The sequence below is a fragment of the Anopheles arabiensis genome, chromosome 2 (genome assembly GCF_016920715.1).
Source record: "Anopheles arabiensis isolate DONGOLA chromosome 2, AaraD3, whole genome shotgun sequence".
NCBI lineage: Eukaryota > Metazoa > Arthropoda > Insecta > Diptera > Culicidae > Anopheles > Anopheles arabiensis.
This window is the reverse complement of record NC_053517.1, coordinates 95,448,876-95,474,849: the sequence shown is the minus strand read 5'-3', so window position 1 is coordinate 95,474,849 and position 25,974 is coordinate 95,448,876. Positions and strand designations below refer to the sequence as shown.

Here is a 25,974-nt window from a genome sequence, read left to right as displayed (position 1 = left end):
AAAGTTAACAACCCACATCTTGACCGCAACCCACCAACCAGCATCGCATTCCCTTGCTTTCAACCTACAGCCGTGTTTTCCCGGAGGCTACTTTACTTCCAGAAAAAAATGGGCTCACTCTACGTGAGGCACCAGGCGCCTCCACGAAGCTGCCGTAGTCCACACGGTACGGCTTTGTTAATTCTTCGCTCTGCGCTCCCCAAAAACTCCCGTGTTTTGTCACGTTTAGTCGACATCGGTCACAACGTGCGTATCATGCTCACGCTGCCGGCAAATCGGAATCACTTTAACAAAAAAAAACAGGGAACCAAACCAAAAACACAATAAAACAGACACACACACACACTTTTCGGGTGGAAAAACACACACTGGACGGGACCTTTCCTAACCTTCGCGTACACGCGTCGAATGCACGTCTCGCTCTGTAGCGTGGCGCGGCAAGCGCGTGCACAATCGTGCACGGACAGTGCGAACCCCCTAGGGCGCAGGAAGGGCCACAATTTCGTCAGCACACACACACGCACGCACAATACCACACACACACAAGCACGCGCGCACCGAGTACACCACCGAGATCCGATGCGATTGACGTCCCGACGAGTACTGAACGTGCTGCTGTCGCCGCTGCCACTACAAACTTCCAGCTGAGAGTCATCCCATTCAACGTCTTGCAAGCTTGCCGGCTTGATAACGGAGGCACTCGGCACCGGGGGAAGGGCGTAGGTACGATCGATCGTTTCGTAGGGCTTGTGGATGCTCCAGAAGCAATGGTTTGGCAGGTGACACAACCCCTCATCTCCTTCCACGACAATCAAGAATTCCACTTCTGTTCTGATTCGTCCTGATTCACACACACAACGGGGTACGTTCATGCCGTGAGTTCCCCAGAACAGCGAATGAACGCTCCCGGTCACTCACGGTGGTCGCACGCATCGCACGAAGTACCGGTTCGGCTCGGCTCAGCTGGCTTTGGCGAAGGCCGGTCTTTTACTACGCCCGCATCTACCCGCCCGTTCCTTTCCTCCCGACCTGTTGATTCTGATTATCTGCTTCTATTTATCTTATCTCTAGCGATGACAATGCACCGCTGGGGGCTGGCGGCATACACGGGAACCGGTGTGGCTACCGCGGTAAACTGAACTCATGCCATGTACGGGTGCTTTTGTTTGAATTTGCCCTGCGAAAGTGTGTGTGTGTGTGTGTGTACACTGGCAACAGTGGGTTGTTTACTGCGGGGCAACCGTTTAACTTTTCCTCGGAACCGGTGCGTTGTGTCTGTTGACAGTAGGGTCGAAGAAGAAAAATAACAGACAGAATGGTAATTATTAATCAAGTGTAGGAAATTAATTTGCATGAGTAGTCTAAGAAGCACAGTAGTCTAAGAAGTCTAAGAAGCACAGTCGTTTAAAATATTTAAGATTACTAAGTTAATCTAAGTTGACTAACGGAATAATCAACTAGAGTTTAATCGATCATGACATGGTAGTGCCACTAATCAAAGGTCTTAGTTATTAACTAAGTTTTTGGCAATGCTTTGTCATTTTTTACCTTTTGACTTTCATGATTATTATCATTTTTTATAATTTGTATCATCGGACAGAATGTTTATGGTTACTAGAAATTATGGTGTTAAAATTTGCCGATATCTGATCGTAATACAGGCATACCCCGAGTTACGACCCCCTCGAGTTACGACGATTCACAGATACGACGATTTTGATTTTGACAGTTTTAAGTTGTCATTAAGAAGTAATTGATTTTTTTTTGAATTTCTGGGCTGATAACCGTTACACTCACGTTTCCAAAGATTCCACAACTACATGATCTTGAATATCTATATCTATAGTGTATACGGCTTTTGGAATATACAGTAGAACGTCGATTATCCGGGGACGGATTAACCGGCGGGCGGTTTAACCGTGCGCATAAATCTGACATCTGTTCATAGGTACGGCGAAAGTTTTCAGCGATAGTCAATTGGGTAACCAGTTTCTTGTGCAGCTCTGTAGTAGTGATGTGCTGTTTGGAGCGCACCCACGACTCCCATCCAACTCCGACTAATGTTAGTTCGATTCCGACTCCGGGAAAATGGGACCACTAGATCCGCCCGGAGCCGGAGTCGTTCGGAGTCGTGGGTGCGCTCCAAACAGCACATCACTACTACAGAGCTGCACAAGAAACAAGAACGACTCCGAACGACTCCGGGTGACTCCGGAAGACTCCTGACGACTCCGAACGACTCCGAACGACTCCGAACGACTCCGATTTCGGGCGACTCCGGACGACTCCGAACGACTCCGAACGACTCCGAACGACTCCGGGTGACTCCGGACGACTCCGACTCCGGGCGACTCCGGACGACTCCGGACGATTCCGAACGACTCTGGATATTGCAGCGCAGACCTACCTTCCGGAGTCGATTCCGGATTTATCGGAGTCGGATCGGAGTCGACTCCGGATTTTTGCCAACTTTACCCATCACTACTCTGTAGTGTCTAGGGGTATTTTCGAAATTCATGTTTGTTCATGAACAGTTGTTAAACCTAAAGTTATTGATTAAAATAATATTCTACTAACGATTAGTCGATTGATTCTAGGTGAATTAATAATAAAACTAGTGAATTTGATATGTTTAATATGTGTTTGACATTTCATGGACTATTATCCGTGCAAATCGATTAACCGGCAACCGTCCGGTCCCGAGCTGCCCGGATAATCGACGCTCTACTGTAATTTATACATTATCGAACATTATTTTGAATAAAATACACAATATCGTAGGTTTCAACTATTCAACTTCGTTTATACACTGTATATACACAGATATTCGGCATACGACTTTTTCGACTTACGCCTTGCTTTGGGACATTTTTTCGGTCCCAAATTCAGTCGTATCTCGGGGGATACCTGTACTTAAGAACAAATGCTGATTCAGACCGCCCTATTGATTCAATTTACAAATACGCCGGCTCATATAAGGGCTGATTCTATTATGAAGCTGTTACTGAAAGCCGTATGAACATTTAATTAAACCCCGTATGAGCCGTATGAACAAAAAAAAACATCCATCTCATTGAATTACAGCTGTTACAATTCACCATTAATTGTCTATTTATAGTATTTGGAACTAGCATTAACCGAGGAGTATTTGTTTTGTTTCCAAAATCATGGCAAACCACAATCTTTGCCCTGTACAGCCTGTTCCCGAGCTACGCGTTTCTCGACACTTCTTTAATAGTTTATGTGTGAAATCAATACAATGTGCTCAAAGAATGGCAAGAATGCATAAACATACGATTTGAAAAAATGTTTAATCAGTCCAAAAACCTAAATGTCCTAATTTTCAGGACGATCTTAAATTTAATCAAGAATACCGATTTATCAAACGAATTTTTGGAATATTTGGTAATAAAAAAGTAATATTCGACTTACACGGATATTCGAGTTGCGCGAAACCTTCGGGAACGCATAAACCAGGTATCTCCACGGAACAGAATGTAAATTAAAACTGACAGTCGTTCCGCACAATTCCGATAGACTAGTACCATAGTACCATAACAAAAGTACATAAGTGTATACGTACAGGGATCATGTATAGTAATTTTCCTTACTTGTATTAACTCAAAGTCTCTAGAAAAATGAGAGGATGTATTATAACATCACAAATCTCTGCTGTAAACTGCCAAAACCGTTTAAAACGTAAAATGTTTTTTCAAAGATCTTTTAGAGCACAATATTCTATTTGTTGAAAATTCTTCACGACTTAATTCCATTTTATTGGAATCGTAACTCTTATTCTTCTCGTTGTTATTATTTTCTTCTTCTTCTTCTTCTTCTTCTTTCTGACTTATCTTCGTTTTATTCTTGTCGTTTCAACCTTAATAAAACAAACGCAGTGTAAACAAACCGTACCAAGCAATCTTTATTTGTCACCAATCAGCCGAACCAGCAACACACACACGTGAGTGATGATTTAGAAAGCAACAGCACGATCAGGTTGATACACGACAATTAAATTCTTTGTGGTGTGGGAAACTATTTTCTGCCCCGCTTAAGAATAACTCGCATGACATTGATCTTCACACGGGTGCGGCGCGAGCAAAGCGACCTAGCTCACCAGCGGACCGGTTTAGCGTACGCTGTCACCCCCGATGCGCTCCTGTCATTCCGATGGATCAACAAACGTTATGAATGTTTTGTTTTTAAAATTTTACCCTGAGAAAGAGAGGTACACGCAAACCCTGGGATGGCCCAGTGCCCCATCCTGAGATGGCCTGTCGCCCGATTCGCCACTCGAACCCAACCCGCTCGAGCACTCAATCTTAGCGTCTTGTCATAATCGCAAAACGGCAAAGAGCACGCGATGGTGCGTAACAAAGCGACGAAGACGCGTCCACGCCGCCGACAACAGGTTAGAATGTTCTTGGCCAAATGCGCGGCATATTTAAGCGCACATCAGTCTTCGGGACGGTACTCGAGCACCGCATGCCAAGCTATATTTAGTGCACAAACGTCAAAAAACGAGCGTACCAGAGAGAGAGAGAGAGCTGAAGAGAGCTAAAGAGAGCGAGTTTTTTTTTTTCTTTATTCGCCAGCGCCAAATCAGCTTGGCAGGATCACGGGATCGTACGGGCGCGATCATAGGCCGGGTCCAGTATCGAGAACGAGCTCGACGGTGTCAGTTCATCGTCAGCGGTAAGACAAACACGCCCGAGATAGCAAGAGAAAAAAGGGGCACAGTGTAAGGACACGAGCGCAACAACAAGTGGAACGAAGTCTGTGCAAAGAAGTGGTGAAGGTTTGCAGCTCAACACGTTACACATCGTTCGACCGTTACTGTGTTTTAATGAGCATCCTCCCGTTACCTTTCATCGCCCAAAGGAACATCGTGTTCAATCGCCATGTTTGTCTTCAATTAAGTGCCCCGATGCAAAGTTTGTGCGCGTAAATTTGTGTTCCACTTGCAAACCTTACACTTCCCGTTTAGACAGCTGTTCGGCAGTTCATCCAACTAGTTATCAACCTTAACGGAAAGTCGATATGGCTCGCAACCTAGTTTTACCTCCTTACATAACTACTCCTTTCCCAGCGTGCCTCTAAAAGGAGTCCAAGTGCAAGGACGTGTGGCAAAAGTTTAACGTGCCGTTGATTGCCGCCGACAGAGAAAATTGACTCGCCGACACGCTTACTTACACTACGCCTCTCTGCTGATAAGCCTAGAGAGTGAGAATGTTCTAGAGTTTCGTGTTTTCCGCTGCATCGTTTGTTCGTGCCAGTGCACCGTCTATCTAATTATGTGTCAATTAATTAATTACCCCACACTTAGCCAGTAAACAAAAACAACGTGTGAAACGTGTGTTGCTTCGGTGCAAAGGCCAGTCCCAAGGGGTTTGGCTGGTCAGTGCAGTGCATATACCAGGGTGCATACAGGCTCCCTATCGTGCTAGTGCTAGTGTAACTGCAATTTGTGCAAAAGTGTCGTGCCGTATCGTACTACACCCGCATAGGCCGCGTGACTTACGGTCAAGTTGTATACGGGATCGTCCCAAGAGGAGCCCCAGCAACCATTAGTTCAAAACACGAGAGCATTTTCGGTGAAGCCGCGACAGTAGCGTCAAGAGAGTGGGCAATTTTCACAGCATTTAATACCAATTTTACGTGTGTAAGCGTGTGTAAGCGTGTGTGTGTGCGTGTATCTGTGCTTTTGGATGGAAATTCAACGTGAAAATTATGTGACCATGTGAAATAATTGCTCACGGGCCAGTGCCACGGGATCAACGATAATCACCAAAGCGGATCGTACGTTGACGCAACCACTCTTTCATATGATCTGTGGCGACTGTGGGAGTGCTGTATGTGTACGGGACCGAAAGAGACCTAGGAAGCTTCTCGTTTTATTATATTTAACACCTGCCGCACTAAATGAGCACGTGATGCTGATTATACTGCTCTGCATTTTCGGTGAGTTTACGACGACCTAGCAAAAAAAAGGGACGCTTTTTTTGGTTTTTAGTGAAGTATGATGGGGAGTGAGATTAAAATAGACTTACCCAAATTAAGCTAGGTAAACGCGCAGTACCATTGATTGCAGCATAAAAACACAATGATTTCACCACAAGATAGCAAAGTGATCGGGTTTTGTTGTTTTCAATGATTTCGTTTTGCTTGATAAGCATCGTGTTCCAGTAAACTTCGCCCTATTTCTCACAGCAAGTAGGAAAAGGGTCCATATCAAAGCTAGAATGCTCTAAGCTGGCTTGACATATCGTTCACTGTTTCCTTATGGATGGCGTCATCGCCGTCACAACTGCATGCCACATCACTCAACGCAGCAACAACTCAATAAACGCTATAATTGACTGAACCAAAACGGTGATCAAGCTCAAGTATCAGGTTGTAATGATAGCGGCACTGACCGAGTGTTGCGCTCAATGTTAATGGTGTGCGGGCGAAATGATCAATCAAGTACAATCACTAATCAGAGAGTGCAGTATATATGATGGATGGAACATTTAAATTTTTCCACTCGTTTGACCGGTTCAATCGTTTTGAATCATTCCTTATCTTGAATGTGAGGGGGGGGGAGAGGCGATTTGTTTTACAGATGTTTACACCGGTCTTCGTCAACAGGGACAATATTGCGTCAATTGTCTAGTCGCTAACGCATTTAAAGCTAATTTTCACCTATCTGTCGGTCAAAACTTCACATGATAAAGCAATGCGTCCACCGCTAAGTGAGGAGTTTCGGATCGTAATAATCATTACCAGTATTATTATTTTTTAAAGAAACACTTCGTGCACGTAAAACAGTCAAACTTAAGTGATACAAATTAACCTAAGTTCCTGTTCAAGATGATTGATTGTTAATGTTTTATTCTATAAAAAAGGATTTCAGCAATATCTTTCTGAAATGCTAAAAATTACAAATTACTGAGAATTATTTCTTCTTCTTCTTCTTCTTCTTCTTCTTCTTCTTTGGCACAACAACCGCTGTCGGTCAAGGCCTGCCCTGTACCCACTAGTGAAGTGAGCTTGCTTGGCTTTCAGTGACTTATTGTTACCATAGCAGGATAGTCAGTCCTACGTATGGGAGAGCACGGTCTATTCAGGACTTGAACCCATGACGAGCATGTTGTTAAGTCGTACGAGTTGACAACTGTACCACCAGACCGGCCCCTAAATTATTACAATCTCCATCTAGAATTACACGCCTTGAATAGATCTAATTCATTATTGAATATATCTAATTCATTCTTGAATATATCTAATTCATTCTTGAATACATCTAATATGCAATTCTTCTACGGTACTTGACATCTATCATCTTTAAATGGGTAACTTTCCTTCTTCATATTTGTTAACACTGTGTTACACCCTATCTGACTAAACTTGGAACGAGATTTGAACTCATTATGGACATGTTGGTAGATTGTATGACTAAACAACATCTGGGCCCTGCTTAATGTGATCCCAAGTTCATCAATCGAAAGAATCGAATACACATCTCACATAACAGACAGATTTTAATAGATTTTAAGGAGACATTGTCCGTTAGACTATCTCAGTGATCATCAAACTACAGCTTACAGGATTTCGAATCATATAATGGTCTACTTGATCCACTAGGAGGAATGTTTCAAATGGTTAGGGTTTTGCAAACTTCTCCTAAGCATTTGACATATTCCCCTATATGCTTGCAAACCTTCATAGCAACGTTGCAAACATCCCCTTACCATTTGAAACATTCCACCGAGTGGATCAAGTAGTCCATTATATGATTCAAACCCCGCATGAGCGGCTTGTTGTTGTCTAGATGGTGAATCATTTCCCTACATACATTTCTTAGAGCCATCACATCATTTGATATGAAAACCTAGCAGTATTATTAAGGAGGTTAGCTCTTTTGCCTACCGCTGGGCTAATTTAATATCTTTTAACAATCTATTTCGCACTGATTTGTTAAGTACCTTCATCTAACTCAAATTAACAACAAAATCTAATTGGAAATTCAAACCCATCCCTTCTAGTGCAACGTTAAACCGAATCATAATGCACCATTATTTACCGTTTCGCGACCAATTTTGACCTCGCATGCACCAAATATCACACTTTTTAATTAGTCGAATTACATCCCAATTTCACTTTCCCCGCTCACGACACACACACCCCCGGACAGTGCAATTGACACGACACCGCACAGGGCACACCAAATTTATACATAACAACGCACCTACAAAAACTGGAAACCCCACCGACTGCCGGTACGGCCCTCCTGACGCCGAAACCAGCTCATTAAATCAATCAGTCATCTACTATCTCCCAGCCCACACAACACCACGAACCTCAGCAACGGAACGGAAAAGCACATAAATGTAATACAACCGAGCGGCAGCCCACCGGCCCACCCGCGCGCTGTATGTGGTTTTGAAAGCAAATTTATGTACAGGCAACATGAAGCCACATAAATCTGTTCACACCCTCCCGGGGAAGGGTCTGGAAAAGTGTCCTCCGGAGTGCGCCAACCAACGAACAGGCAAGCGCCACACAGTTTTGCGACTGCGATGCGTTTAATCCCATCACGTGGTCGAGCACCGGAGCACGCGTTTCCATTACGGGGTGCAATTTTGGCTCTTAACATGGTGCCCCCCCCCTCCCACCCCCTCTTTTACCTCCCTCGTTGCAACCCAATATCACCAATCCCCCCCCGTTCCCAGGCGCCCAAAACACTCGAGCGCAATAAAAATGAAATTTCAACACCGAAACCGCAGCACCGCCTGGGATTGGGTGCAGCAGCGGGTAAGGAGCGAAATTCCCTAAGGGGAAGCTATTTTCGATTGTGATTTTACAAAAACGTGACTTAATCATCAGCTGCCAGCGCTGATGCTTTTCACACCACGCACAAGAACAACGGCACATGCGGGGAAAGCGTAAGAGAAGGTATTCGTGATCGCATTCCGAAAGGGTGCGATCACACGGACCTCAATTGCCTTTCATGATGTTGTCCCATTTTGATGCTATTTCCTTTCGACTGTCCACTTCCCTCAGTGTGCCCCATCGGTTGAGAATTGAACAATACAATCTCACCAAATTAAAGTGGCCATGTTTGTTGCTTTTGTTCTCGTAATCATATAACAAGGCAACAGAAAAAAAACGGGGAAAATGACTTTTGGCTTATTGCGTCACAGGAGAGATTGAAGTGTAAATAAGGCTTTTTTCTAGAGTTTTGAAACAAGATATACATTTAAAAAAGGAGAAGAAACCTTCACAACATTATACACAACTTTGCAAAAAAGCAAACAGGTTGTTTTTCCTCCTTTAAGGTCTTCCTTTGCCATAGAAAACATGTAGCGGCGTGACGCTACAGCGGGAAAAAGGGGCAACCAAAAAATCTTAGTTATTTCACAAAACAAGCCGCCACACCGTCACCACCGTCAGTAAAAACACTTTCAATCAACCTGAAGTGTTGGTATTTTTCAAACGAAAAAACACACCCAACGATACCTTACGGTAGAAATTGAATGCAAAAATAACAAGCGCAAAACGTAAAACAACCATTTAATTCAGTTCCCTCAAACACACCGGTCTATGTGGGTGCAAGGATTTGGGGGGGGGGACGAGGGGTTGTTTCGAACACCACCGGCCAGCGCATGGGGCAGGGCTGCGCATTGTTTCTAGTGCTCCTTGCCGAACGTGTTGCCGTGCTGTGGTCAGCTCGACTTGTTGTTTTGACGAAACCCCACCAAAATAGTCTTCCACCGTGCGTTCCCAAACCTTGACGAATTTTCGCGTGATTTCGCACGAATTTTGTGGCAACGTACACACCTACCACCCCACCACGCGATGAAAGGAAGCAACGCAGTTCGATCCAATACAATTACGCCATCACGCGGTCAGGCAAAAAGTCACCGCCTAGTGAAGATTAATGATGCTCGCGTACGAATGCGGCGTTGTTGGGACACCGTGCAAGGGACACCCCACAATACCCAAAAACCAATGATGGCGATCGTGTAAGTGCGTGTTAGCGAACGTCGCCGGGAGCGAGCGTAAAAAAGGTAGATAAAAAATTCATATATCATTACTAACCATCCGTGCGCGAGTGAGCGCACAAAACACCCTAAACGTCGTGTTGGTCGGTGTGTACCGATGATCACCCACTTTAACTTACCCGTAAATCATACGGGCGCTATTTATGCTTCTATAAAAGTGTATATCAAACCCGACTAGAAACAAGTGTTCCTTTCCTTGCTAGAGTGACAGTGCTAGTGAACGTTGCGCTCTATCAGCGTTTCAGACGCAAACTAACCGTGTATGACGCATATACATCGGATCGACCAGGCAGCGAGGGTAGGTACAATCAGGGCCAGGTGCAGGTTCTGGGTTTGGTTGATTGACGCGTTGGCGCTACCCAGCTGCATGTGACCCTTGGTGGTGGCAAGCAGTACGATTGGCTTACGCAAAAACAAACAAACGCGCTGCTGTTGGCAAATGCAGTTCGTGCATGACAATACAACACCCTGCTGTATGGTATTTTGTACGTACGGGAATAGTACTAGGTGTCGGTGGTGATTTGACGCTCAAAATTAACACACCTTGCACTGTGTACTAAGCAGTACTAGGAGTGCATTGGCACGATTTATGAAGTTTCACCATTCGAAAGCAGCGAGTTTTGAACCAAAAACAACAATTTTCTGCATGGTTTAAGCTTATTTGAACTTAAAAGTGTACTCAAGTGATAGGAAATTGATTGTTTTACTCCTATCAACAATTTTGTCATTTTCCTGAATCATATTATTCATTTGCTTTCAAACATATGTAGTTCAACCACCGAATCTTAAAGCCACATTTCAACCGTTTCCGTGGTGTAGTGGTTATCACATCCGCCTAACACGCGGAAGGCCCCCGGTTCGATCCCGGGCGGAAACAAACAAAAGAATCTCAACTATGATGGAGTGTTAGCGATTGTGTATCAATTTCCACTTCTTCATAGCTCAGTCGATTTTATGTTACGTCTTCTTATGTCGCTTTGCAAAAACAAAAAAAATATTTATCCAAGTACAGAGTTTGATGAATTCTGAGCTCTTTTTTGATGAGATAAAAATAACCTTCTTACACAAATGAAATGATTTTAAAGTCTAATTTAAATGTGAAATTTTTGTAAATAATTTTAACACTCGCTTTTAACAGATGTGTACTTCGTACATCAAACCAACAAACGTTTGTAGCATATCTGCTATACAGAACTTATTATAATACACACTATCAGCTATAGACACACTGTAACACACTTCGGAAAGCCAAATCACACCATTGCAACACATTCATTATAACACATCAGCAAATCAATCCACACCATAGCAACACATCCAGACCATACCGTTCATAGAAAAAACAATTGAGACACATTTATCGAAAACAACCGAAACGCGCAACATAAGCAATTCAAGCGTTACTGCGGCAAAGTGGACAAACAGAGAACGCATAGCAACTTATTGCTAAAAAGCGCAGTGTAGGCAAAGATCGACCAACGCACCCGTTCCTTGGCTAGAACAGTTGAAACTTTCCAGAACCTTTGTAAAAACACTAAAAGCGCAACATAGGCTCAAATTGATAGACACCTCACTCCGATACAATGTATAAATTGCACCTCATATCAATAACCTTAAATTAGGACAAAAACACATTCCAAAACCAAAATGTATGAAACCCATTGAGTATAAATGAAACCAATTCCGACCATGGCAGGTCAGATTCGTTCGGACTGTCAGGATAGGACTATGCCCATCCAACATCTATCGACTTCTCATTTAAAGAGTTTAGTTATGTCCCCCTACCCAAGGTAAGGCTTCTAAACTCCAACGTTTCCAGTAAGGGAAACCTCCTAAAGGTTTCTATGATCGCCTGGACGATCAAGTGTCGAAAAGTCCGCTTCGAACAAAGTGTTATTCAACCTCGATACTTGTCAGCGAAACACTGACCTACCGCGATGGTACGCGTTGATCAGTTGTACCGTTGTACGCTCATCAGATTACATGGCGACCGTATCAAAAACCGAACATACTATATGGCGACCATAGCTATCTCCAAACCTACTACACGTTAAATGAACACTCCACAGTAGCAAAGACCCCTTTGGTGCATTCACTTTATCGCGTTTTGCTTTTGGAAGCGGCGAATGCGCTTTTTGCTGTGCATCGTTCGCTGTACTTTCACCTCAAAATGTGATCGTTTGGCTCAATTTCGACCCATTTTTGATGCGGTTGAGCACACAAAATAACATTGAATTGCTAACAGTTGCACAAAACATCTACAGCCGTGATCGTCTAGTGGTTAGGACCCTACGTTGTGGCCGTAGTAACCCAGGTTCGAATCCTGGTCACGGCATCGGCTACTGTGACTATCAGTCATAAGTGTTTTCTGGATGTAAAATTATATTTTGTTCGTTTATTCGTCCCAAATTACATCCAAGAGATAACGAGGTAAAAATTACACGGTTAGTTATATGAATTGTGATATCTTCTAATACATACACACAATTCTAGAATCAAACTACACTATGAATTACATTGGAAAATAAAATTCTCAAAAAAAAAATTTTAAATGCTGATTGCCTGCACAATTCTTGCTAAGTGATTAACCTTATAATTATAACCTCAGGCTTCAATCAAAATTTTCCCATTCATAATAGGTATTGTGCTACTTTTGACACTACTCAAGGTCTAAAGTTCGCTAAGTAGTTTTCATGGTGATTGATTAATTCAATTTGAATAAACCACAAGAATGGTAAATAGGCTCTGCTGTGAAATTCATCACTTACGATGGGGCTGATATAAGGTAAATTGATGGGAATTATAGCCAGCTTCAACCTGGTGCCGCAGAAATACATTACAGGGTTACATTTTTTTTATCTGCAACACTTCAACCATTTGTGCAAAAGTACAAGCGTCGCCTTTAACGGTACGCATTTAACCTCAATTAATCGACCTCAGCATCCAATGTCACGTACAAGAGACCGAACCGAAGCCCCGAATTTCACCTCACCAGGGGTACATCCAGACACCGTGAAAACATGCCATTGTTTCGTTACAAAGCACAACAATGCCTTTAATTAATTTACTTTAACCCCGGTAACCACGCGCGCCTATCTCGCTCAGCAGCAACGTGGTGCCGTGGCGCCGCTGGAACACAAATCCCTATCGCTTGTGGAGGATTCCGTACCCGTAGCGCCGGGCTACGCGTGGAAGAAAATGGATCGCCATAAATTTTCCGAAACACACGCAGCAGCAGCAGCCAAAAACCGCACGCACCGCGACGGTCGGTGACAGTTTCATGACTATTGCCGCACGCAGACCTGTGCCTCCGAGACGTGGGCAAACAAGCGTTTAAACTTCCCGCAGTGGGTGTTTGCGTGCGTGCGAACGTGCGTGCGTTTGTGCCAGTATGTGTTTAACCCCATCGACCCATATCAATAAAACGCGCAAGCTGGAAATCAGGATGTCTTTGAGTGTGCATTTCGTCTGTTGGTTGCGGACGTGAGTTTGCTTTACACCTTGGCAATCCTTGGGAGGATTTTGTTTTGCGGATCGGATTCGCAATACGCGTTGAGCTTTGCTAGGTGCCCGACTTTATTGGTAGGTAGAAACAAAAGAGGTGAGATTTGTCACAGGTTGTATACAGTAAGCCAATTTTTTGTAAGCTTTAAAGGATCCAAAAGGCTTTAAGAATTGTGCGATGGGAAAGCTTGTGAGGTCTTTACAAAAGCGGCAATATTTTCCCAATCCTTCAGAACTCATGGATTTTTTTTTCATTCTAACTTTTACAATTCTTGTTAAAAAGATCTTACTTTTACAATTCTTGTTAACTAATCAAATATAGTAATTTCAATGCTTAATGGGACACTTACAACGTATCTGACATGCCTGGAAATAACCTTTTTTATGATATACAAACACATTAACGGGCCTTCTTCATATTTATAAATTATTAATAACTGTAATTGCCAACCGGTCTGAGTTTTCTTTTAAAAAGCATCAATTCTGCTAAATTTCCACTTCTTGTAGAAGAATCCTACTAAATTTGCTACGCTAGTTCCTACACTATATCCTACGCTAATTCCTATGCTATTTCTTACGCTAATTTCTACAATTTTCCTACGCTGCACATTTACTCCCCGGTATGGTTTGTCGACTGTAACTGTAATTGTATCGTTTCCAAACCCGGACCGAATTTCAAAGACAAACCGAGTATTGGGTTCAACTATCGTTCCGTATCCTATTCCGGAACAGTTCCAGATACTGATTCAGAAAATAAATAAAATCGGGAGCTATTTCTAGATCGGTAGAGGCTCATGATGGGTTCCAGGGATTCATGAGCAGTTCCAGGACTGGTATACGTTTAGTATTAGTTCCAGTACCGGTATGGCTTCATGATCGGTTCCAGGGTCGATATGGGTTTATGATCGGTGCCAGGAACAGTATGCGATCATGATACGCCCCAGGACCGGTATGGGTTCATGAAAGCTTTCAGTTTCGGTATGAGTTCATGATATGTTCCAAGATCGATTTGGATTCCTGATAGGTTCAAGGTATGTGTTCAGTATTAGTTCCAGTACCGGTATGGGTTTATGGTCGGTTCCAAACCAGGAATGGTTTCTTCATGAACTAGTATGGGTTCATGATCGGTTCCGAAACCGGTATAGGTGCTGTTGCTACGTGTATAGCACTCGATTAAGTGAGTAGCAAACGGTAAAGATAATTTTACAAACTGTTGTTTATTCACGCAGATTTCAAGCAAATTTCAAGCAGTTTTAAAATTGGTGCTTTCTTTCCGTGATCTAATTTGCAACTAATTTTGCGTTTTGCGATAGCGCCCTGTTCTCGATCAGCTGTGCGAACTTGACCCTAGTTGAACCGCTTCCTGATTGGTCCTATTCTGGGAGAACTAGTTGTCGCACAAGCTAACCCTGTCGTCCCTTTCTATGTATTTAGTACGCCATCTGACGGGTAAAGTGGGAGTTAGGTCGATCTGCTGTTGACAGATCGATGTTTACAAACATTACTTCTGTCTAGAACGCATGTGGTCTATATCGTGCCAACAGGTACAGTGTCAAGTCCTAGACCGGCATTCGGTCATGTGTAGTTTTGAACCTGCATTTGGTTTGGTGATGTATTGGTGCTATACTGGTCCTGATAGCTTTGGTTTTGGTTTTAGGCCTCTTGTGGGATCGTCATAAGTACCTCATTTGTCATTAATTTCGACGTACTACGTAGTGCAACAAGGATGTCAGAAAGTAAATTGCACAGCCCTGTAACCTGGCAAAATTAACTAGTTTTCGCAAAACAATTAAAAGTGTTCTGATTGTCTGAAACTGATTTATTGGTATTTCCTCTCGTTTTCTCATAACTTGAGATAGATCAATTTAAAACATTAATTATCGTGATTGTAGAAAGCAAGCACGATCGACCCAACACAAATAAGATAAATGTTTCAAATGCCTAATCTAAGCCAACAATTAGCACCAAAATTTGCGTAGACGACTGTTGACAGACAGTTGGCAGAGACGAATAGAGACTATTAGTTGTCAATTACAGTGTAAATTTAAACATTTAAAAAAGACACAAAAACACTATCAAAATGAAGAATGATCACTCTTTATTGCAACAAATACTTGTATCTTCTTGGTCGATCGGTTGAATATAATTTCTCTTGAAACAAAATACATACATTCGAATCTATTTCTCGACATTAAGACCTGCAGTCGCTTACTGAAAGGATCAAGTCAACCAAGCAGGGTATTATAAAAACCCACAACGAGATAAAATTCCGTCACCTCGTCATATTACACGCACTCAACCAAAAATTAAGCAAACCAAACAACACAAACCAACAACCCAGTTTGCAAAGAAAATTCCACCACCGGGCGGTGGTGACAGCGGGTGAAACGCTGCGTAGATATTATATTTCGCACCAGGGCCGCATTACCGTTAAAGCTAACGAGCTGCGAACAATCACTTCGAGCACATGGTGGCGAGACACCCATACTAAGCTCAAACTGGTTCACGATTCGTATTCGTTTGATAATGCTTATTAGAAAACAGGAAGAAAAAGCGTGTCACCGCAAATGTACAATCACGCGGAGGATGTGATAAAACAATGCAAGAAATTTCACGCTAATAAATTTGCGTTAAAAATAGAACATTACGATACGATGTCTGCCTTTTTTTTGTAGTTGGAGATGGTTACTTTCTCTCTTTGCTGTAGCATATTTCTGTACCAGCTGCACAAGCAGCGATGCGACGACACGGCGGGTATGAAATAAATGTTTCATACAGACTGATTAGACGGAGCGGCGGGGTTCGGGCTTAAAATAGACACCCATTAGACCTGCCGTGCCACGGCGATCAAACGGCAAACTTGATGGTTTAAGACATCGGTTACAACAACAACAACGCCAACAACAAAAGGCCAACAAACACACACACACACTAAACGGAGAAAGACCACAACAAACAACCCGAACTGCTTAATGTGCGTAAAATATGCGTCTGTCTGCCTTTTGTCTCCATTCGGACCACTCCAATCTCCTCCGCCAGAGGTGCGCCACACCGCGAAGATGTTTCGGTAATTGGTTCTATCCGATGACCGGGAACCGGGACCGACCGACCGACATACCAAGATGGATGGGACGCAGCAAGACGCAACTCTTGTGAACTATGCCGTCTTACTTTTTAAGGCACGGCACAGACACACACACACACAGTGTCGGGAGCGCGAGTTAACACACCATTAAACTGCACGGGACCGTCAAATTAAACAACTCCCTCTGCGTGCTTCACGCCTTTGCCCATCTTCCCACCTTCGTGTGCTCAGGTTTTTTACACCTGAGTGCAATTTCGAAGGTTTCTGTTCCCATTCTCACTCTCTGTGCTGAGTGTGCAGTGTGAGTGTTAAAAGTCAAATGTTTAATCTCTAGTTACCGGCACCCCATTATTCTTCGCCGTAGCGGATGCTTCACAGCAACCTTGATCGCGCTACGTCTGTCTGCTCTGCTGCGAGTTTGATGAGTGGATGCAATCTTAAGAGAAGAGTTAGTAATTGAAACTAGTTAGACGGAGCAGCAGCATGCGTTGCTAAGGCAACTCAAGAAAGGATCTGCATTACAATTGTGATTTCAAGTAGCGCAGTAATCAAGTAGCATCTCTTCTCTATTGGAGGACATTAGACACCGGTTGATGAAGAGTACATCAAAGATATTTTTCGGTTAGGTTCAAAGACATTGAGATACAGCATATGTTGCAATATCTCAAAATACATTTGGTTAAAATTACTTTTTTTAAATATTTATAAATATTGTATTTCGTGGGCTTAAATGCCATGGAAGATACAGAAGAATATGCTAAGCACATTATGAATCAATCTTGTTATATTTATTCTTCTTATATTGCACAACAATTATAGTCTGATAAGACCTGCCTAAGTCAATTTGTAATTTGTTTTCTGTGCCCAATTTGTATAACTAAAACAGTAGGTTGGCAGGTCAATCCAGAAGCGATTCGAACCCATACGCAACACGTTATAAGGTTGTATGGGTTAATGACTTTACCATGCAGACCTATACCCATAGCAGCAAATTAATTGGTATTATTGAATTCTTGGAAACTAGTTTGTTACCAAGCTTACATTACAGGGTTTCTCTAGCCAAACTCAACACTGTAAGCTTCATTTCCAATTCTTAAAATCCCAATTCAACATTTTCAAATGTTTGCCGAACACAAAGCATCCAATCATGGATCATTCGACAATCCATCGTTATTGATGAAATGTATTTTACGGGATAAAATTGTTTGCTTATGATGTTGAGCTGGCTAGAGCAACTCTGTAAGAAGAGCAGATTTACAGACTAATGCGTTATCTTCCGTTCTTAGAAGTAGAACATTGTAAATTTATGAAGCATTATGCAGGAGGAATGGTCCAAAAAGGCCGTATTGCTTAAAATTAGATGATGGAACACCGTTTATTATCGTCCAAAATATCAAATAAATGAATAGAATTTGAATTTTTGACGATAATAGACGGTGTTTGAATGAAAATTTACCAAGATTGATGATGGTTTGCTGTTTCATTTAAAACGAATTACATGCAAATGTAAGGAGCAGATTAGCAGTTGCCTGGATAATCTCGCTTTATCTCAATAAATAAGACTCATCTATGCTTACAAGAAATCAACAGTAAGGAGTATTTACTGTTTTACTTTACAGCATTATTTGAAAGACATTGAAAAGGATCACAATCTTTAATCACCCATAAAAACCCCATCCCAAACTCTAGCTGCTCAGAAACCACTAACAATCTCGCATCAATAATCTATTTGCAAACAATAGCAAGAAATATAATTGTCAAAATTCTACCTCTCTCCTCCCCCTCCGCAGGCACCACCAATGCCTGGTACGAAACGGGCCCCTGGAGCACGTCCACCCGGCGCTACTACGCCACGCCGGACCACCAGTGGGCCGAACCGCAGTTCGATCTGAGCGTTTCCCGCAACGTGACGGTGCGGGAAGGCGAAACCGCATTCCTTACGTGCCGGGTGGAAAATCTGGCCAAGTACAGCATCTCCTGGGTGCGCCATCATGATCTGCACATACTGGCCATCAACGCGGACACGTTCACGTCGGACGAGCGGTTTCAGGCGCTGTACAACGACCAGACGGCCGAGTGGACGCTGAAGCTGAGACGGACGCGCCGGAAGGACACCGGCATCTACGAGTGCCAGATATCGACCATGCCGGTGAAGAGCCTGCAGCTCTACCTGATTGTGCTCGGTAGGTTGGGTTGGGTCCCCCTGTCGGTTAGCCAACACGCAAACATAGATCATGCCGCGTACTGTCTAGCCAGTTAGGCATGAACTGTTGCGTAAAGCATCAATCGGCCGTATAATTTATCGTAATTGCTACCCCTCCCCGTTTTCAGCTATTTGTTTTTATTCAATTACCTTTGTAAATTGGGGCCACCATTCCTGCGGTACACAGGGGAAATGGGGCGGGGGGAGAAGGATGCTGCCGGGAGGGAATCGATTCGTGACGCTTTCCGGATGCACACTGGCGCTAAAAAGGGCCAACGGGTTCATGTGTGTGCGTGTGGGATTCATAAATAAACACTTGACACTCGACACTAAATTACAGCGATTGGACACACACTAGACATGATCATTGCAAATCGTTAGACACTGGCAGGGCCACACACAGACACAACTAGAAGAAACATTGCCGGGCGCCAAACTTCCGCTGGCACAAAAGCCACAGAAACGTGCCTGTAGATTCGCTACAATTTTCTGCAAAAAAAAAAACAGACTCAAATTAGATTGAAATGTGTTGTGTGCGTACTCTCGTCCGTCAGCGAGTAGGAAAACTCCTTCGAAACTGCACGAAACTCCACGGTACACTTGCAACTGATGCGAACATCATCCATCACACTCGACCCGGCCTGCCCTGATCATTCTCCTCTCTGCCAGCCATAAACTGTAGGGGAAGGTAGGTAAAGACGGACACGTTAAGGGAAATGGTAAAAATCTAGGGATATATAAGTGCAACGACCATGAAAATGTGCATACATTATCTTACACTCATGTTTTATCAGAAAATTTGTTGAAACTTTTAAGTTTCCATCGATTTTTGCGTTTTTTTTATGAATGAAAAACATGTTTTTTTTCGTGCAGTTTTGAAATGTTCGGGTAAGACGGACACCTGATATGGGAAAGATGGACACCAAGAAGGGTAAGATGGACACCTGTAGAAAAGGTTAGAAAGTGAAGAGTTTTACAATATTATAACAAATTCTATCGCTTTCCACGTCCTGGTACGTTTATAAACCAATTCTTGGTCTATTGCAACGGCAATTCATTCAGCCATGAATTTAGGAATTGTAAACGGCGCTTGTAATATATCGTAGAATGCAGCATCTAAAGCATTATTGACATATCGCGCACTTACAGCTGACGTTGCTCCAGCTTACAGAACAACAGTCTAGAACTTCCTTCTAGGAAATTACTCCGCAAAAAGTCCACGACCCCAGTATTTATGAGGGACTTAATAGTTAATAGTTCAATCCATTTTCCACCATGTCAAAATTCAACATTTGATTTTTGTAATCCCATAGAATTTTTCATCTATTCCTTAACAATGTCGTATAAATGCCTCATCTTTTTATTGCTTAAAGTTGTCCAAGTCGTGAGAAGATATTGGATTTCGTGAAGCGCCTCATCAGCGTCGAGCGAGTAATAGCATAACGAATGGCTACTATTTTGACCGATGTTTCATTTCTCGCTTATTTCACTAATTTGTCTAGTTACGGATTGATTTATAGCAGCAGAATACCCTTATTTAAGGTATTTGAAGAAATATATTCATCACCAATTGATATAAGAAGTAAAATAAATCAATAAATTCGGTGTCCATCTTTCCCTACAACAAAGTGTCCGTCTTTCCCGCTTTGGTGTCAGAATGTTTAAACCACCAGAAAACAATATTTTGTATTGCTTTTATCCTCGTTCTTTCGCCAGTTTTTTCATTAATGATCACGACAACCCATTCATGAAATAAAACTTCCGGAAATATAAACAATACAAGTTGTAGAGCTTAAGATCCGCAGTAGTCAAATTAGATCCACAAGGGTGTACATGATTGAAAATTTGTTTTGTTCGTGGTTTTAACGAATTTTACATATATTATGCCAAAAATGTTCTCAAATGTGTTGTTTTACCTTCAGTTTGGATTCTACATTGTTGATTTACTCGAAAATTACCTTTTTCATGCATTTATGAGAAGTGTCCATCTTACCCGCAGTGTCCGTCTTTACCTACCTTCCCCTACACTTATTGCAAACACAATCGGGCGCGCTATTTGGTTTAACGTTTTCACCTAACAAACGGACACATTTGCACATTACGCCGTCAACAGACGGCCCTTGGAGGTTTGCGAGATCATCAATAAACAGGCCTCCGGAGCTTGGAACTGGCCCGAGCAAATGGACGCAAGCCGTAGAAGTTTGTAAACAAACAGCAACGCAATGGCATGCGTTTAACCGCTTCCCCGGGGAAACGTTGCATCTTAATGCATTTCAGGAAGGCAATTGCTAGCGAAACTGGGGTAAATGTAAAACGGAACGTATTTTTAAATGATTAAATGCACGGAAGAAAGGCAAACTACTGCTGCTCACTATATTCACTGCATCAACAGGCACGGTTAGACTTTACAAAGACGCTTGACGCGCGATCAGTGGTCGGCAAGGGGTTACAAAAAGTTTTTGTTTTTTTTTACAATTTTTTAATAAAAATTGAATTAATGTTGCATAAATGCCCTTGCAAATTATTAATCTTTCAGGCAGTTTTTTTATGCTATGCTATTTTTTTTTTGTACATAATTTTGCATACATTTGCAAGCTTGACGACCACTGACAGCAAGCCTATTTGTCAACGTCAAATAGTAATCATTCAAGTGCTGTTGACATTCGATTTCGCGATCGGTCTTGAGAAGTACGCAACAGATACAGGTCTGTTGCGCCAGCAGTGTGTATTTTAGACAAGCGGAATACATTTCAAGACTACTGTTGCACGTGGCCCCGGCGGTAAGCAAGATAAGAAACGAAACAAAGAATAGGTTGATAAATACTAAGATCCTGCAGCGAATACCTTTACGAACTGATGGCAGTTTTATTCTTGACCTGTCTAACCTGTCGGACGAGTTGGATTTGTGTGTTTTTGAAAACTTCCATTTGCGCGCAAATCTTCTCCTTAAGGTATAAAAAACATGGTTCGTTTACTATTTTCCACTTGAAAACTGTTTGATGTACATGTGACGGAATTAACACTACATAAGCTGTTCAATAGAATGACCAACCATGTGATATTGTCGTTTGAAAAAGGCGCATCTCGTATTGGAAGCGAACCTTGCATCCAATCAGGCCCATGCATCGTATAATACCGTGTTTTAGCGTGCATAACGACGCCCTTTTAGGTCGAAAATTCTTCTATTAGGTCAAATCCATGCAAAGGAATCACTTAAGCACGAGAATAAACACAAAATTGCTCTTAAAATACCAAAAGAATACGAAGGTATGAAGGCCTTCCATTCACAGGTAATAGAAGAAAGAAAAATGTCAATGAAATTGGTGTAAATGAACAATGTGTGGTTTGTTATTATTGAATTTTGTAACATTAAAGTAAAGTCACTGAAAGCCAAAGCCCACAAGTGGGTACAGGCAGGCCTTGACCGACATCGGTTGTTGAGCCAAAGAAGAAGAAGAAGAAGAAGAAAGTAAAGACTAAACTTTGTTCCAAACATGTTCAATACATACGGTGTATCACACGCTCAAATACGGTACAGGCAGTCCCCGAGATACACGATACCTCTTATACGCGGATTCGGAGATACGCGGTTTTCTAAATTTCACAATTCTGTTAGCAAATTGTAGCGATTTGCTGTACAATTGTAAATTGCCAAATAATTTCCGTTTTGATTGAATATTAAAAACTATTTCAAAAGATTTCAAACTGTTATATTCAGTCATAATCATATCAAATAATTCATAAAGTGACTAAAACCGCCCCTAATTAGCAAAGGTTTGTCTTTATTAATCGATCCAAAGCACTCATTCTGCGTTTACTGGAATCGTTAGATCCTATGAATAAAATAACGAGACTACAATTATAAAATGCCTTCCGACTTCTTGAATATCTTGCATGGTCGAAAGATAAACCGGAATCCTAGAAGTGTATACAAATTCCAATCAATTCACCTTAAACCTTAAATCAATTCTAATTAAGTACAAATACCTCAGCAAAGGTAACAGATTTCCCCACCCCCCCAAAAGTGATGGTGCAAATGTAACAAAATGCGTTCCGAAATTCCAATCATGATTATTTTAAGAACCATTCGTTTCGAAACGGTTGTAAATTCTAGCTAGTCGTACAAACTTACAACGATTACACGTGCTAATTGACGTCAATGCGGATCCGGAATAGGACATTTCGGCACAATAAGCGTGACGTGCCGACGCCGGGGGTGGAATTAGCCGCCCTTTTCTCTGTTAAATTTATCAATCACAAAGTTAGAATCTCCCACGAGGCAGCACGGCAACAAGGTGTTTAACTTGGAATGATCCTATTCGGCGTGTAGTTGTTTGCGAGTGCTAAAAGGAACTAGAAGGGACTGGCAGCGACTACTATGCGGAGTGCGCCGTCAACACTGTTGGACAAACAAAACCACTCAACCTCAAACACCTAACAGTGCCGAGTCATTTATAATGCAATCCCGCCCCCCCCCCCCCCCCCCCTGTTAGGTCTCGAGACACTTTATTTTGACACACGCAGCTTTATAAATGTGCTGTTCGGGCTTATTAAACGGTTAATTTACATCGCCGTTGACACATGCGGATAAAACCGCACGCTCTCCTCCGGTACGTAAGGTTAGGGGCAATCAAATAAACAAAACAAAAAAGGAAAACCGTTGATATGTTTTAGCGGAAACCACCCACACAAATGATGATGATGGCAGTGAGAAAGATTCTAACATTTTGCTCTGCTCACACACTGTGTTGGTTGTGCATCGGAAGCATTAAATCACCTTCTAAAAATCGTCACTCCAATAAATTATGCCTCATTTAATGTTTCACCAGACCAATTGAGTCTGTCAGCGTTTCGCTGCGCCATCCGCCTGCTCCCCGGGGAGATGGGACAAGATTGTGACCATCTCACTACGCTTTTCATTCCAAAAACCGACGCAGAAAGTGTGCCACGTTCCGCTTCGTACTTAATTTATTTTTAATTTCTTTAATTTGGACAACTAACGACCTGGCGGGATGACAAATGGGTTTCGCAAACATTGAGTTTGGCCCCGTGACTGGAGCAAACCGTGAACCGATCGATCATTTTAGAACATGCTTGGGATGGAAAAAAAACATAATCATTATCATAAATCTGACTCTTTTTCTTATTTCATTTATTTCGGTCCCTGCTTTAACAGATGAGTCGCAGCTTGTTCGACGGCAGGACGACATACTTTACGACATTCCGCCATCCTCCGGTGAACAGTTGGAGGGCAAAGCGGCGGGAGATGCCTACAATCGGATGTACGCAGATCGAGTGAACGGTATGATGCTTTGGCCGGCATGAAGAAAAGCTACATTAATCAATTATTAATCAATAATAACTGCACTGTTGTAGACTATCACTTTCTAACGACAACCACCCAAATCCTCGAGGGAACGATCGTGTACGGCTACAAGGGACAGAACGTCAATCTCACCTGCATCGTTAACCACAACTACGACCGGCGGCCGAGCCACATCGTGTGGTACCATCAAAAGGATGTGCGTATACCGCTGTCCCGCCTTCTATCTGCCTCCGGGCAAACCTAGCTGTCCAATCCCCCAAACCCTTGCTAAAGCTTCCCCATGCCCCATCCCTTTTGATTTTGCAGATCGTTGCATACGAGTCGCTGCGAAAGCGTGGCCGATCCTCCCTGAACAGCATCACCTCGTACCATCTGATACGGAGCGCCGAGTTCGATGACGCTGGCAACTACACCTGCGCCCCGGAGCTGTACCCGAGCGCCAGCACGATTGTCCACATACTAGACGGTAGGTGGGACGGGGGCCGCGACGTTCGCTGGCGCCAGTGCGTTGGGGCTATTTTTAATGCGCTCGCCGTTGCTCGCTCTTTACCCGCTCTTCTCGTTGCGTTTGCAGGTGAGGAAGCGCAAGAGCTGAGCAGCTCCAACCGGGGACCGTGGCTTAGCGCGCTGACGAAGCTGCTGTACGGTACGCTGGTGCCGCTGAGTGTGCTGTACAATCATCGCGACCGGATGAGTTAGTACGATGCGAATGGTGATTGGAAGACCATTTGGGAGTTGATGTTTGGGTGGGAGAAGGAGAACCATTTTGTACATAATGTAAATAAATAACAACAAACGAACAAACTCTCCACGAAACAATGCAGGTGCGATGGTTATTATTGATTAATTTTGGGTGTTTATAAATGTCTACCTCAAGTATATGTTTTTAAGTAATATGGTTGAGAAAATTTTAGTAATAATACCGTCTTTTATAGTAAACTATTCAAAAACAGAACGTATTTGACACTAAGGATATTTGCTATATAAGCTGTATAAGCAGTATATTGTCTACTAGTTCATAAAAGTTGGGAAGATATAGCATGATTGCAAAATGTAGCTCCAATAATAGTATGTTGTACAATTTTGATACATCATTTTGTTTTTCTCATTAAAAGGAGAAATAAACGCTCGGCTATTAGTTAAAGGTGGCGTCAAAATGGTCCTCAAAAACGATATTTGTGAAGCAATGCGGTCCACGCAGTGAAAAGTTTGAAGACCCTTGCTATGTTGCACTGTTTAATAAGAAAAGAGAGATTATTTTCCCATATAATGTTTCTTTATTGAAAGGCACATTTGTACAATTATTGGACGAAAATGGCTGCACAATCTTTTTGACTGTCTCATCAAGTGAAAAATGGTGTAAAATATTTAATTAAAACTATGCCTATGGGGTTGTTTCCTCCAATCACACTCTATGGTTATTATTACTAACACATTCGGAAATGAAATCGTATCATTAGTTTTTGTACTGAAAATATAAAATTTTTGCATGAATTAGTAGCTTAGTTTCAAAAGATAGTATTTTATTTCAGAAAGGCTTTTGTAATCCTCTGGTGATCCTCATCAGGATAGCAGATCTTCAACCACACTACCTTCAACCGTCTCCTTCACTAGCGAGCCACGTGGCAGTAAAAGTGCAAAAGAAAATCTGTCGAAACCAGTTCACATTTATTCACATCACACACTCGATATGCTCTTAAAAACTGGAAGCAGTATATGTATGAAATTTATTTAAATTAATATTTCAAAATGTTTAGCAAAAGAGGCTTGTGGCGTGAATAAATGTTTCAGAGAAGAATTTTAGATCATT

At 42.5% G+C, this 25,974-nt stretch overlaps 2 protein-coding genes and 2 non-coding genes across 7 annotated transcripts in view; 3 read left to right on the top strand and 1 right to left on the bottom strand.

The window, feature by feature from the left end:
* The window catches only part of LOC120894057 (potassium voltage-gated channel subfamily KQT member 1), a 242,049-nt gene extending 220,871 nt beyond the window's left edge, over positions 1 to 21,178 (bottom strand). For 2 of the 3 annotated variants that reach the window (XM_040296407.1, XM_040296408.1), the window contains exons 1-2: positions 18,989 to 19,444; positions 390 to 1,275 (exon numbers count right to left, since the gene is read on the bottom strand). The gene's annotated coding sequence lies outside the window, so the exon portion shown is untranslated. Of the gene's footprint in view, positions 1 to 389; positions 1,276 to 18,988; positions 19,445 to 20,912 lie in introns of those variants that run through there. The other variant, XM_040296406.1, reaches the window with a different exon arrangement.
* LOC120894059 (zwei Ig domain protein zig-8-like) lies at positions 4,643 to 24,983 on the top strand. 2 transcript variants are annotated; one of them, XM_040296411.1, is made up of 7 exons: positions 4,678 to 4,695; positions 5,327 to 5,961; positions 18,426 to 18,818; positions 24,015 to 24,140; positions 24,215 to 24,360; positions 24,471 to 24,630; positions 24,739 to 24,983. In XM_040296411.1, exons 2-7 carry the CDS (start codon positions 5,826 to 5,828, stop codon positions 24,861 to 24,863), a joined length of 1,086 nt encoding a protein of 361 aa, XP_040152345.1. In that variant the 5' UTR covers positions 4,678 to 4,695; positions 5,327 to 5,825; the 3' UTR covers positions 24,864 to 24,983. The 2 variants fall into 2 exon arrangements, with proteins under 2 accessions (XP_040152344.1, XP_040152345.1); XM_040296410.1 differs by having other exon boundaries at positions 4,643 to 5,961.
* Trnav-aac lies at positions 10,851 to 10,923 on the top strand. Its single transcript has one exon. It is a non-coding gene; the product is annotated as a tRNA-Val (tRNA).
* Positions 12,310 to 12,381, top strand: Trnah-gug. Its single transcript has one exon. It is a non-coding gene; the product is annotated as a tRNA-His (tRNA).
* Positions 24,984 to 25,974: the final 991 nt, after the last annotated feature.